The sequence below is a fragment of the Aythya marila genome (assembly GCF_965140915.1).
Source record: "Aythya marila genome assembly, chromosome: 18".
NCBI classification, from domain to species: domain Eukaryota; kingdom Metazoa; phylum Chordata; class Aves; order Anseriformes; family Anatidae; genus Aythya; species Aythya marila.
In genome coordinates this window covers 4,014,375-4,027,891 of record NC_139059.1, presented here as the reverse complement: position 1 = coordinate 4,027,891, position 13,517 = coordinate 4,014,375, and the positions used below count along the sequence as shown (strand labels likewise).

Here is a 13,517-nt window from a genome sequence, read left to right as displayed (position 1 = left end):
TGTGTCAGCACCATGGAGAGGGGCAGCGGCGCAGCACCGGCCCCTCCGCCAGCACCACGGCGGCCCCCAGGCCCCCGGCTGCCCCCCAGGCTTCTGGCTGTCCATCCCCTAGGCCTCTGGCTGCCCCCCAGGCCTCTGGATGTCCCCCAGCAGACACCCGGCCATCTCACACCCTTGGCACATCTCTCCCTGCCCCTCACCTGCGGCTGCCGCCGTGCAGCGCAAATATCACCGAGCTCCCAATTCCCCAGTAAATTAAGTCAATATTGGAGCGGCTGTGCTGCCAGGCGAGTGGGACCCATGGGAGGCCAGAGCATGGCTGGCATGAGCTGTCACTGCTCCACCGAAGCCGAGAAGCTCCGGGGGTTGGTGCCAGCTGAGACCTGTCCCCAGAAGGGTGAATCACTCGCCCAAAGCCACAGGCGAGACCTGGGCACGAAGCCTGGCGGTCTCATCTCCCCATCCACTGTGCTATCCACTAGACCATGCAGTCCTCGCTGCCACTGTTCTGAAACAGCAGCTAGCGATTACAGATGAGGCCATGGACCGGTTCCCTATCTGTAGTTAGCAGAAACCTTTCTTTTTTAATGATGACTATTAAATAAATTACACTTTTCCCTAATCCCTAAGCAATCTCTGATTGCTTGTGCTGAGAAATGGATGGCAGACAGTGGAAGCTGGAGGAAAGGTGGGGAGTGTGCATGTATACACGTGTGTGTACAATTGAACTGGCCCTGGTTATGCTAATGACAATTTTGGATTTATTTCTGCTGCTCTCTACAGAGCAGTCCTGTAAGAGATGCAGATCTCTCACTCAAAATGAGATGCAATTTCAACAAGACAAAACACCTTGGCAACTCTCTCGCTTGCCAGATCATGATTTACTGAAAGTGACTCAGGAACCACAGAGTAGCTTGTTTCCATCCTGGGCCCATAATTAGTTAGGTGCTAGGCCTGCACTGTGATTGCAGGAGCTGTGATAGGGAACATCTCCGGCTGCCCGCTGACTGCCACACAAAAGACGGCTGCGAGGGCGAGGCGGCGTGCGGGAGGAAGAGGGTAGGGACCTGCTTGTGGTGCTGGAGATAAAACAGCAATAGCGTGGAGGAGACTGAGGATATTACATTCCTCTCTGGCAAGCGTGGGGCTATTTTGAAGGATAATCTCCACGGGCCATGTCGCGCTCTCTGAAATGGGGAGCGCGTGTTGGCTAGCAACAGCATCCCCTGTTCCGATAAGCCAGCTGAAACTGGGGCAGGGAAAGAGAACTCGCTTGAACAAGCTAGAAAATCCACAGCTCGGGGAAGCCAAGTACAATTATTTTAAACAACTCAAGCTAAACTAACTCTCTCCATTTCCAGATGAAAGCTCCATCAGTGCGGGCAGGGGCTGCACACTCCTCCTGGCTGCCACTGCTCAGCATCAGCATCCTCCTGCTCCTCTCTGCTGCTCCCAGACCACGGCTCAGCTCAGCTCCTGCCCCAGGTGACCCAGTTCAGGTCCCTTGGCTACAACCTGATGCTGAGGAGCCTCACACTGATCCCTGTCCCCTTTCCTCTCTGCACTCTGCCAGTGCCTGGGGACACCACAGCTCGTCCTCCCTCTCTTATACAGGCAGCAGTGCTGTTTTGTGCTACATGCCATGGGCTCCTCTGACTCTGCATGTCACACCGCTCCCTTCATCTCCATGCAGGTACAGTTCCTTTCAGAGCCAGCCTTGGTGAATGGTGGCTCTCAAAGGACACAGCAAGGGGCTCCAAGGAAGCATTTAGGATCTCAAGGGTGTCCCATTTGGGGAACAGCAGGGTGATTTCCTCCTGCTAGATTGGCTGGCAGGGAGTCCTGCTCTTGTCTCGCAGCTGTGAGTTGGTGCTCCATGGCTGCACAATAATCAAAAGAGGAAAAAAAAAAAAAGTGGATTTAGGGGAAGAACCTCCGGGCAAACTAATTCAGTAAGGAGGACTACTAGGGAAAGCTTAAAATAGGCAGAGAGCAGCCACGACTCCAGTTTTAAGGTCTAACATTGAAGATCCATGAAAATGAACAGCCTGACACGCCTACGACAACAAAACAGGATTCTATACGATTGCGATATGAGCAGTCTTTTGCAATACATCAGCAAGAGCCCAGCATATATCTCAGCCGCAACCTATGCTAAAATAAAAGAGCAACCGGATGATCCTGCCCCCCTGATTGATGGAAGTTGGTGCTGTGAGGGTCTGGTTTGAAAAATCATTACACAGTCAATTAAAGCAAAATGGTTCAGGGAAATGGAATTACGGTGCACATAGCAATTTGGTTTTGCTTGTGTCACAACAAAGATCACAGACAAAAGGGAGAGAAAAGTATGAAATGAACAGTTTCCCCCATTCCCTTCGCACCATACATACGTGCCCGTGAACAACAGATGGATGAAACGAATATTGTGCTGAGAGAGGAAAAGTGTTTGAAGGTTGATCAGAGAAGGAAACTGAGACAGATGCCATGCTTATGCCACGAATTCAGACCTCGATCATACTTGCAGAAATGGGCTATTATTAGGGGAGCCTCGATATGTGGCAGACCACGAGCTCTGCTCTCGTTCTTTGAACGGACTCTGGAGAGGGACCAAGAGAGCTGGGAGCAGCAGCCCCAGCACACGGAGCAGGGGATGGTGAAAAGCCTTTCCTGGGACAGCATTACCCCGGTAAACACTGTACTTAATTCAACACATATGCTGGTAGCTTCCCATTTAAAAAAGGAAAAGAGAGAGCCCAAATGCACGGCGGTGGGGTGCAAGCCACATGAGCTGGCTGCACGAGGAACACGCCAGCCTGGAGCACAGAAAACATTAACCTCAAACTCACAGCGCTGTGAGGCTCGATTTTGGGTCGTTCCATGGCAATGGTAATGCAGTTGAGGAAGATGATCACCAGGACGATATGATCAAACATCTTGTGCGTGATGATTTTATTGCACATCAGACGGAATCTGCCAAGGAAGAGGGAAAAAAAAAAAAAAAGACAACACACAGACTAGCTGTTAATGCTCGGCTGGTTGGGGACGAATACGCTCCCGCCTGCGCAGCAGCCGAAGCACGGTCGGGGAATCGAGCACCCTGTTTGCACAGCAGATGAGCCACAGTCTTGCAACCCCCTCCCTGGCAGAGCCCCATGCTGCAGGCAGATCTGGGTAGGAATGAAAAAGGACCCGAGCTACAAAGTTCGATGCCAAATTTGGGCCACAAACTTCAAGCCCCGGTTAAAACCAGAGAGGAATCTGCCCCACTCGGAGTGGAGCAGCTGCTTCCCCAGCTCGGACAGGCAGCCAGGTGTGGATCTGGCCACTGCCTGGTCCGCAGAGTTCAGGTTTAACTTAAATAAAGGAAGAAATACCTCCAGCAAGCGTGTAAGGGTTGAGTGCACACAGAACAAAGAGACAGAAGCTATTTATTGTGACAGATGGCTCTACACTGACCCGGGATTTATAATGCCGTATTACATTCCCCTAAGTCTGTTTCTGAAAATCTCTCTAATCTTGCTATGAATGAACTCGAATGCTGTCCAGGGCCCACCAGCTCAAAGGTGGGAAACCCTCGTTAAGCGTGGGTTAATGTCCAGAGGAAGAAAGAGAGCCTGGAGCCCAATTGCCCCATGGCCGGGCTTTGGGAAGGGCAGCACTGGGGTAAGGAGAGGGCAGATTTATGGGGCTGGTGGGAGAGGGAGGAAGGGAGGGGGAGGACAAAAGTCAGGGCTGAGGGGAGGTTTAGCAGGTGAAGGAGGGCGCTTTGCTGTGTTGTACGTGTACACCAGGTGCAAAACTAGATTTTTCTGCTTAATGCAGATCCTTTCCCTCTCATTTCCAAGTCTCTTTGCTCCATTGAATAAAAAACGTACAGAGCGCTGGCATCAGCGATGAAGCCTTTGCCATGCCCAGGCTGCAGACCACCACCAAACTCTCCCATGCCAGGGCTGTGCCTGCACCAGAGCACCCTGTGGTGTAGGGACCGCTGAGGGGACACGGGTGGTGAGCCACCACAGCGGGGACATCCACGCCAGGCATCCTGCTGCTATGTGAGCAGCCTTACCTTGAGTGAGGAGCGAAGATGTAGATGGACCAGGAGTCTCTCTCTCTGCAGCAGGCAGGAAGACGTGCCCGGATCCAAGCCTTCACACGGTCCCTTTTGCTCTAGGAGGAAAATTTACAGCAGAGACGGACCAGGAGGGAAAAGCAGAGAGAACAGTTAAAATCCCCAAAGCTCCCAAGCAAAGGATTCAGGGCCATTTTTCACTAAACAAATATCCCCAGATACTCAGTAAAGCCAAAGGAAAATGATCTTTCCCCAAAAGACCTTCAGGGGATGGAGCTCCAGAGGCCAGGTGAGGGCTGTGCTGGTGCTGAGAGCTCGTGGGGCCTCACCTTGCTCATGGTACCTTCCTCCAGCACACGGCTAGCCAACAGGATGGACTTGGTAAGTAAATCCTCTGTCCCAGAGGAGTGATAACCTGCTCAGATCAGCCACAGACCCTCCAGATTCTCGACAGACGCTTACCTGAATCTTCTGAGTTGTTTTTTGTTTGTTTGTTTTTTAAATTATGTATAATGCTTATGTCAAAAGCTATAACAGCAACAGAGGGAGGGATTCCTGCTGCTTGCTGGGTCAAGCCCTGTGGCTGTGCACCACTGGAAAGCCAAAGAAGCCATTTGGGACCTGCGTTTCAGTCCAGGAACATGATGGCAAGCATCTGCCCCTCATTCGGCATGAACAGATTAGACAGCAGATTATGAAGCCAGAAGGGAACATCGTGGCCAGCCTGACCTCCTGGATGAGCACGGACCTTCCAACTCCCCCGATTTAATTCCTACTTGAAACCACAGCACATCCTCAGCCATGCACACATATGTGTTAGACTACCAGGTTATTTAAGGCCAGGAGGGCAGATTGTAGTGCCGTGGCCAACAGGTCAAGTAAAGACACAAAAATCTCAGTGCCAAGGGGAAGCCTTGTCCCAGCTGTGACAGCCTCTGGATTAGGTCTTCTTGAATTCTCAGCCACAGATCTCCAAAGGGAGGCCAGGATCTTTAAGAAAATTATCCTGACAGTGCTGTGAACTCACACACCACCAGCAGAAGCCACCCAGCACCCAGTTCCCCAGCTGAACTCCTCACCCACCACGCCAGGGCTTCCTTAGCCTTTTCTAATCGAAGCACCAGGAGACAAACCCGCAGACCAGTGCGGGCAACATCACCGCAGTGCTTCGCGTTGGCAGACAAATAAAAATGAATTCTCACTCACTCATTACCCTTATTTCCCCACTGCCACGTGGGTCTGAATCTGCACAGGTGTGGGAACACGGCTGCAGGGCTCCTGGAAGATTATTTTGCAGGTGTTTGGGAACGGCGCCGCGAAGCACAGAGCAGGAACTGCCACTGGTGCCCAAGGAGCAGGGTGAACCGCAGGGCTCAGGCACTTGTACGCATTTCATCTTCAGAACGGGGAAGGGGGGATTCTGTGCTCATTTTGAGCCAAACTGTTAGCAATTTGAGGTACTTTGGACTGTAAAAATGGGATTTGTTAGGGTAATTGAGTGGAATGGAGGAAATGCTTTCTGCTCCTACATGTACTCAGCCAGGGGTCTCATTAGCGATGGGTAATAGCTAGTGTAGTGCCCATCTTAATGAAAGCACTTGGTGATAACCTGAACCCTTCAAAAAAGGAAAACAACCTTGTGAAAATTACAAGAGAAGCCTGCATAACAAAAAAGCTGGGTTTTTCTGCCCCTCTCCTTTGGTTGTCCATCCTTCCCTCCCCTTCTATGCACACACGCCCCAGGCCATGGCACACCAGTAGGTTTTGGCCACATCTTGGCTGTTTTCACATTCCTTTTCCAACTCCAGGCAAGGAGTCAGAAGTGCTCCCTTCACTCTAAGCTGTATTTAATAGAGCATGCATCCTGGGGATGTGTTACCCCTCCTAGCAGCCTAGACTGTTAAATTATCCAAGAGTTAACAAAGGTAGAAAAAAAAAAAAAAAAAAAGAAAAGGATAAAATCGTGTGTCTGTTCAAAGTTGCAGCAAAAGCAGTGATTGCTACCCCAGCCTCTGGACGTGGAGTAATAGCTGCAGCTCAGTCCAGTTCATTTTGCTAGCTGGAAGGTTTCCAGAAGTATCTATTATTCAAAGCAGTTCTGGTATTTATCATGGGGATTTGTAGTGAATGGTAATGCGTCAGCAGCACAGAATGCTTCTTTATATTCCTTTTGTCCAATTTTAATGCCAAAGATATTTTGGGGTTTGTCTAATTGTTGCAGCTCCGAGTTCATGGGCTAAATCAGATAACAAAGGCAGAAAGCGATCTTCCATCGCGTCCCTATTCAGCGTGTCAACGCGAGGGCAGCCGTGGCTGCAGCTTGGCTGCTTTGTCCGAGGCTGAGTGCTGTCCTCCCGTACATCCGCATAAATCTAAAGTCAAAGGAATTACTCCAGATTTCCACTAGTGAAACAGCCCAGTTGGGTAATTTGAGCCAAATGTAAGATATTTGCGAAATAAAAAGCGAGCTCTTCCAGCCCAAGTCCCATCAAACGCTTTCTCTGCAAGGTCCAGACACACATCAGCCGCGCACAATCAGCCTGATTGCTGCTTAAGCCCGCATTATGTTCGAAGCAATATATCAATTATGTTGTTTAAATCACATCTATTTGTTCATAAAACACACCTGGGCAGGATGAATAAAGACTGGGATGGGAGGGGGGGAGGAAAGAAGAAAACTACTCCTTAATTTGGGTGCTGGTGGCTTCACCAAAACCCAGCCGCTCACAGCAGCAGTCCCCCCACCAACACGGGGATGGATGCGGGGGCACACGGGGCCGGGGGCAGTGATGCTCGTTGATGGGCTGTGATGTTGCCTTCACCCCACACCTTCAAACAGCCCCCCCCAGCCTGTGCGAAGGAGAGCTGCTGTGCTGCTAAATAGCTTCTTTTTTTTAGGACTTCCAGATATTAATGTACTTCTGAGGGCAGGGTGAAAGGCAGCTGGCATTAAAAGATGACTGATGCACTCCTCCGAGTCAGGGAAAGGGTTAGATTTATAAAAGATTTATTATAAGGATGGGGGGGAGCCGTTGAAAAATGCGCTACGAGCAGCAACAGACCTCCAGGCAAGCTTGAAGCTGCACAGAGGCACTCGGGACCTGATTATTTGATTTTAAATATGCAGTAGAGGCAGGCTAGGATGGTTTGGGGGAACAGCTGGACTGCACATCACAGGAAAAAATGCAATAGCTGGAGTGAATCCGAGCTGTGATTGCAACATGCAATAGGGATTTTGCCCCTGGGAGTAGGGGACACTTGGCTCTGCCCTCACTTTCCACTCTGAGCACTCGGCGTTTGAGTTTTTCTTCTCTCTGCAGGGCACAGAAATTTTACAGCTGGCATGTGCAGCGACCTGTAACACAGCCTGGATCAGAGATCTGGCCAGCAAAGGTCCCCCAGCAGATCCCTGACTTCAGGTACAGCCACACAAACCCAAGCAGGCAGCAGATCGCCAGGTCGGTGAAGCTTCTCCTTGTCTACATCCACACCCCGAAGAAGAGATTTTGTCCTCCCTAATTTTGTACTTCTGGGGAGAAGGGAGATCAGGGGCTCGATTCAGGCCCCTCTGAGCAATGTAAATTCAGAATAAACTCTCTGAAGGCAGTGGGGCTGCACTAATATAATGGGAGTCTGAGAGATCCAAACGAAGCCTTTGCACCGCCTTTTATTTCTGTGCAGAGGCAATCAAAACCATCCAGCAAGGAGAGCTTGTTAAGCTTTGTTGCAGAAGGGCATATTTAGGATTGCTTTGATCTGAGTAACAGTTGAGTTCTTTTCTTCTTCTGGTGGTAGGGGAGTTTTGAATATTTTTTTTTTTTTCATTTAAAAAATAATGACTTTTTTTTCTGACTTTGTCAAAGCTCGCACAGGGGCAAAGAAACCCCCAGAATGTCAGGAGGCAATCACAAAGGGAAGCTCCGCAACCTGGGGACTCATTTCACTAATCTAAGCAATATTTTCCGATCCGTCTGGTTTAGCAATTTGCAGTAAGTGCATATTTCGGAGCACGGGGAAAGGCAGCCGCCAGCTGAGGATGTCCCAGCTGCCGAGTGTGGAAGCACCACGGGCAGGGGCACGCTTTATTTACCCCGTTTTGTCTATTCTTTCCCTAGGCATTTGCTTCTGAGAGCTCCATGGAAAGGGCAGGGACCTTTGGTCTAACCCTGCGTGGCCAGACCTCAGCACGCAGAAAGAAGACATTTAATTTCCCCTAAAAGCAGCCACCATCGCCATAATAAAAAATTAAAGCCACGCATCTTATTCAACAGCTTGTCAGCGCTGGCTGGAGCTGCGGGGATGGGTGGGATGGGAGGGGGACAGGAGGGACGTGTCCCATCACAAGGTGTCCAATGCAAGGGCAGCTGCTGGGGGGAAGGAAGGCACCTGCAGGATCTTTGCACCAGGTGAGCTGGAAAAAGCAGCACATGTTGGACATAAAAACCATCCCTAGCCAGCTATAAAGAGCACGGTCTCCTGATCACTTCCAGTCGTGCTTTTTCAAAAAATAATTACCTCTCCTATTCTTAAAAATTCAATTTATTTTATGGAGGTTAAAAACCAGGTTAAGACAATCAGTAAAAATCCCAGGCTGAGGATCCATGCTGGAGATGTAATGGGATAATGGCTTGTTTTAAAGGCGATTTACGGCTGAGTGACTCCATTCTGCCAGCACAAACTCTCTTTCTTCTCCTGTTCTCTCTCTGGAGTCACCACGGCCTTTTGCATCCCTTCACATGCTCCAAATCCCATTTTCATTCAACAAACTCAGTGAAATATAGTAAAATCATGCCCACAAGCTACAGCTCTTATGTTCTCAGCACCGCCCCAATTACCATTTCATTGCTGTACCCAAAACCCATCAGCTTCACCCGACGCAAACCGAGCAATCCCCCAGATGACCCACCAGACCAGCACGTCTTTAAACCCAAGAACGAGGTGAGCTGAAGCAATGAGAGAACCTGAAAACAGCTGAAAACACCCCAAAATGCCCCTGCCATGAGGACACCCCTATGTGCATGCCAGGGCCAGGACTGTGGGTGTCTTCCATCCATGCTGCTCCACACTTCCCCTCCTGCTGCTGGAGTTTCTGAAACCCCCCAGTCCCGGTGGCATTTACATGATTTTGGGCAGCAGCAGCACGTGGCAAATTACGTGCCTTGATTTGGAAGTGCGGATGCAGAGAATATGCAAAGCTGGAGATGCCTCTCTACTATCTGGCGCTCTAATCAGCTCAAAATTACAGCTGATTTCTCTTCTCCCGCTGCCATGCTTTTAGCTAACGTTTCCTAAATGGCACTTTTCAGGCCGCTGAAAAAGAGACACTTATTGGACTAATGCCTCTTCATACTGAAATTAATGCAAAGCCTTTGAAATTACCACTGTCTCTACGGGACTAATGTCTCCGTGGGACTTGTGGGCCAAGCCCTGCCCTTGTGTTGCCTGTTGATGTCAACAGAAATTGTCTGCTCCTGTGTGTGGGAGCTGAAAGCCAAACAATGGCTGGGGAGCAGGGAAATTTACTTATTGAATCTAATAAAAAAAAAAAAAAGAACAGAAAAGCATACGATCTTAGAATAAAATTTTAGAATCATCTAGGTTGGAAAAGACCTTCGAGGTCACCAAGCCCAGTCACCAGCCTGACCTGCTGAGCCCAGTAAGGGACACTAAACCATGTCCCTTAGTGCCACATCCACACATATTAAATTCCTGCAGGGACGGGGGCACATACTGCCACGATGGGGGCATGTACTGCTGCGATAGCATTTGATCCATACCTTTTCCTGGAATCTGATATCTCCATCCAGAGCCATCTGATACGGCACTGAAACACTTAACATAACGCCTGCCCTTCTTCTGGCAGCATCCACAGCCCGATTGCTCCTGGTGCTCTGCTGGTGCCCCTCAGCCTGGGCTGGTGGTGACACCCACCTCTTGCAGTGGCCATAGCTTTGCACCCACCAGCACGCTCCCGAGACAGGTGCCGATAGCACTTGGTCGAGCAAAAAAAGCCAAAAGCAAGCACTTGGCACTTCCTTACCATGTTGCCTTCGTCATCACCATCATCGCAGTCCTGCCGGGGGTCATCCAGGTGGAGCTGGTGTACCAGCAGGCCTGGAGATGTTTTCCCATTGCAGTCCTGGTGCTCGGAGGCGGAGGTGCGACTGCTGTGCATGCTGCTGGTCCGGTACAGGGAAGGCACCTGCAGGGTGTCCTGGAGGTCGAAGGAGCCTTTTGTTTCCAGCGACTCCATGCGATGAGGTAAGGAGCCGTTGAAGCTGCCGGCCCGGCTTGAGCGCTCCTCGTCCGAGCTCTCCCCATCCTCCGAGCTCTCCTTCCCCTCCCCGGAGAGCAGGGACCTGCGCTCTCCGCTCTGGCCCCTCCGTTTGAGGCTGGGTGCCCGGCCGATGCTGTTCCAGCTGGAGCGGCGGCTGGTCCAGCTGCTGCCAGCACTCCAGGGGCTGTGTGGGGAGCTGCGGGCGCTGGGCTGTGGGAGGGATGGGGACAATATCAGCACCGTGCCACCCACCCGTGCCGGGCTGTCCCCACGCGGCTCGAGCACACAAAACAACCCCGTGAGCCTGGCAGATGCCTGTGGAGCATCCACAGGATGTTCAGGTCCTTACCGGGGACTTGAGCTCGTAGGCAGCAGGGTCCACGGAGACGCCGCTGGCCCGGCGCGACTCGTGGCCCTGCGCGGCCTCGCCAAACACGGCGCTCTTGGGCATGGGCATCGGTGTGGCGGCGGTGTGGATGATGAGTGGCGGGGTGAGGCTCTTCTTCAGCTCCGGGTGGTCGCTCAGGGCCATCACTGGAAGACACAAGGGGTGTTTGGGTGCCCTCCTCATCCTGGGGCACGGTCACAGCCTCCTCTCGGGCAGGCAGAGCAGCTGCATGAGGGGTGTTTGTCCTCTGAGCTTCAGGAGGACAGGGACCAAAAGCCATCTGGGGAGCCAAGAGCCTTCCTCCAACATGGCAGGGAAATAGTGAGGGGTAAGTTGGGAATGGGATCAGACACTGATGAGAAAGGGGAGCAAATCTGTTATCTGCTGCCCCTCAACCCTTCAACTGAGCCCTGTCAACTCCTCCCCTGGAGACCCCTGCCCATGTTGGGCTCCATCTCTCCTCTCCATCCTCCTCCTTCCCCGATTCCCCCAAGGGCTCTTCCACTTGTGCCCCTGCAGGGATGCTCCAAACACCCAGACCTCATGCCTGGCACTGACAGCACGTGCCTGAATGCCATTGCCTCTCCCTTTGCAGCTTGCACTCCAACCCCACAGCACAAGCCTGCTGTGGGCCGGGATGAATGCATCCTCCCCAGGAGGGCTCTCCCCATCCAGGACACCCGGTTTTCACAGCAGAGCGGGGTTTCTGCAGCAGGGACAGGTGTCCCGGGGCTGTTACTCACAGGCTGGGTTCGACAAGTTTTTCTTCAGCCCGGCCTCCTCTTCTAGGCTGCGGGGGAAGAGATCGCCCTCCGAGTCGGACTTGGAAGCGTCGCCCTGGAGCAAAGCAGAGAGCTTCAGCAGGGAGGATGGAGGGCTGCACCGCACGGACACCCCTCCGACAAACGGATTCCCACTGCCAACAACACACCTACGGATCCACCGAGTTTTGCACCACGATGCAACACCACCTTTCACAAAATGAGGCATGCACATATTTATACCACAGACTAATTAACCTCCTACCAGGAAGACAGACTGCCTCTGATTCCAAACGCAGTCCCAAAAAGGGATCAGAAAAAGAAAAAAAAAAAAAAGAAAGAAAGAAAAAAAAACACCTCCAGAAAGCATTGCTTATTTTGGGGTTTCCTGGAATTGCACATGGTGTGGATATGAGGGAAGGATTCTGATGAGCAACTTTGGGACAAAAATTGACCCTACTCATCTCTCTCAATTTCTGTAGCATAGCTTAAAGCTCCCTCTGCATGGGCATTCACATGGCTCTTTCTAGTGATGCTTCGACAAAGCAACTGAAGATTCAGAAGGGACATGAGGGACCCTGACTTTCTATGTAGCTGATGGAAGAGGCTCCAAGAGGTACCTGATAACAGCTGCCCCTGGGTGGCCACGCACCCTCCAGCTGCAACATAGCAGAAGCAGAAGTTTGGGGGATTTACACAAATTCCACTGCATCTTTTCAAATCCTGAGAGCTGCCGAGGACACGTGCCCGTCCTCAGAAGGGGAGGGATGAGGTTTACCATTTCTCGCAGCGTGGTGCCTGGGCTCTTGCTCAGTCTCGTGGCACGGACCCGCTTAGGGACCTCCCTGCACGGTTCTGTCCATTGGCACTGCAGAAAGGTGCTTAGGGTGTGGTATAGTCAGGACCCATCCGGCAGGAAAAGGTGCTTGCCAGAACGATGCCCATCCAACAGAGAAGGATTCGGGGCTGAAAACGCTCAAACGTTCTGGCAAAGGGCACCAGACCCTGGCGTGAGGCACATCAGGAGGGAGGAGGGCAGGGAAGGGAGGCAGGGTGCCAGGATGAGAAGCCAAGCAGACCCTCACTTCAGCTGGGAGAAACCAGGAGCCCCAGAACCCCCACCCCAAGGCCAAGCTGCACCCCGGGAGCCCCTGCGGAGGTTTGGTGCTCAGGTTCCTGGTGGGAGAAAGGCAGAGGGGCCCCAGCCTGGAGGAAAGCTCAGCAGCACAGGGCCAGAAGGGAGATGGCCTCCGACACCACGTCTGGTGCGGTGCACCTCTTGGTTAGGGCAGGGGTTAGCTCTGCTGCTCCCCGCCTGGTTTGCTAAACACTTAGGGTATTTTTTTTTTTTTTGCTTTGCTTTCTTTTTGTTTCTTTTCCAGGCAGGCTGGACACTCTCAGACACAGTTTTAAAGCAAAAGAGAGTGTGATGCGAAGAGCTGGCTCTTCCCTTCCCCTCCTGAGCACTCGGGACTGCTGTGCTGTCCAGGGAAGCCCGCCCTGCAGGAAGCAGGGAAGGTCAGGAATGCACCTTGCGAGAGGGGGCCGTGAAGCCAGGCTGGCCCGAAATTCGCTGGATTTGGGGCTGTCTGGCTCCAGCGAGCGCGGGCTCCAGCTGGCTGCAGGGACGCTCCCGCCGCCGGCTCCGCAGCTCCGGGGGCCTGCCAGGAATTACTCACTTCTCCCTAATGGGTTATTAAAGGCGAATAAATAATGGGAAAAAAATCCGACGTAATTCATATTCCTGGAGTGCTCTCCGACAGCCCGGAGGAAAGTTTTAGGGTGCACAACGAGACGTGTGCCAAGGGGGGGAAGCGGAGCCACGGGGGACTCCCCCCAGCACCAAACCCCACAGCGGGGGGGCAGAAGCGTCCCCTGCGAACCAGCAAGCGCCAGCCCCAGCACGCTGCGGCAAGCACTGCTGCCCGTTACCTGTTCTTGCACTCCCAGCTTGCCTTTCTGGATAGAAAAGGGGTTAGGAGAGAAGAGGGAGTTACAAGAAAATGGGGGTAGGTCGAGAAG

The 13,517-nt window shown here is 52.1% G+C and overlaps 1 protein-coding gene across 1 annotated transcript in view; it reads right to left on the bottom strand.

The window, feature by feature from the left end:
- The window catches only part of CACNA1G (calcium voltage-gated channel subunit alpha1 G), a gene marked incomplete at its 5' end in the record, with an annotated part of 128,339 nt that overhangs the window by 43,812 nt on the left and 71,010 nt on the right, over positions 1-13,517 (bottom strand). The window contains 5 exons of the mRNA XM_082775190.1: positions 2,847-2,970; positions 4,067-4,167; positions 10,110-10,556; positions 10,696-10,880; positions 11,478-11,571. Of these exons, the coding sequence (XP_082631316.1) occupies positions 2,847-2,970; positions 4,067-4,167; positions 10,110-10,556; positions 10,696-10,880; positions 11,478-11,571 (951 nt within the window). The remainder of the gene's footprint in view (positions 1-2,846; positions 2,971-4,066; positions 4,168-10,109; positions 10,557-10,695; positions 10,881-11,477; positions 11,572-13,517) is intronic.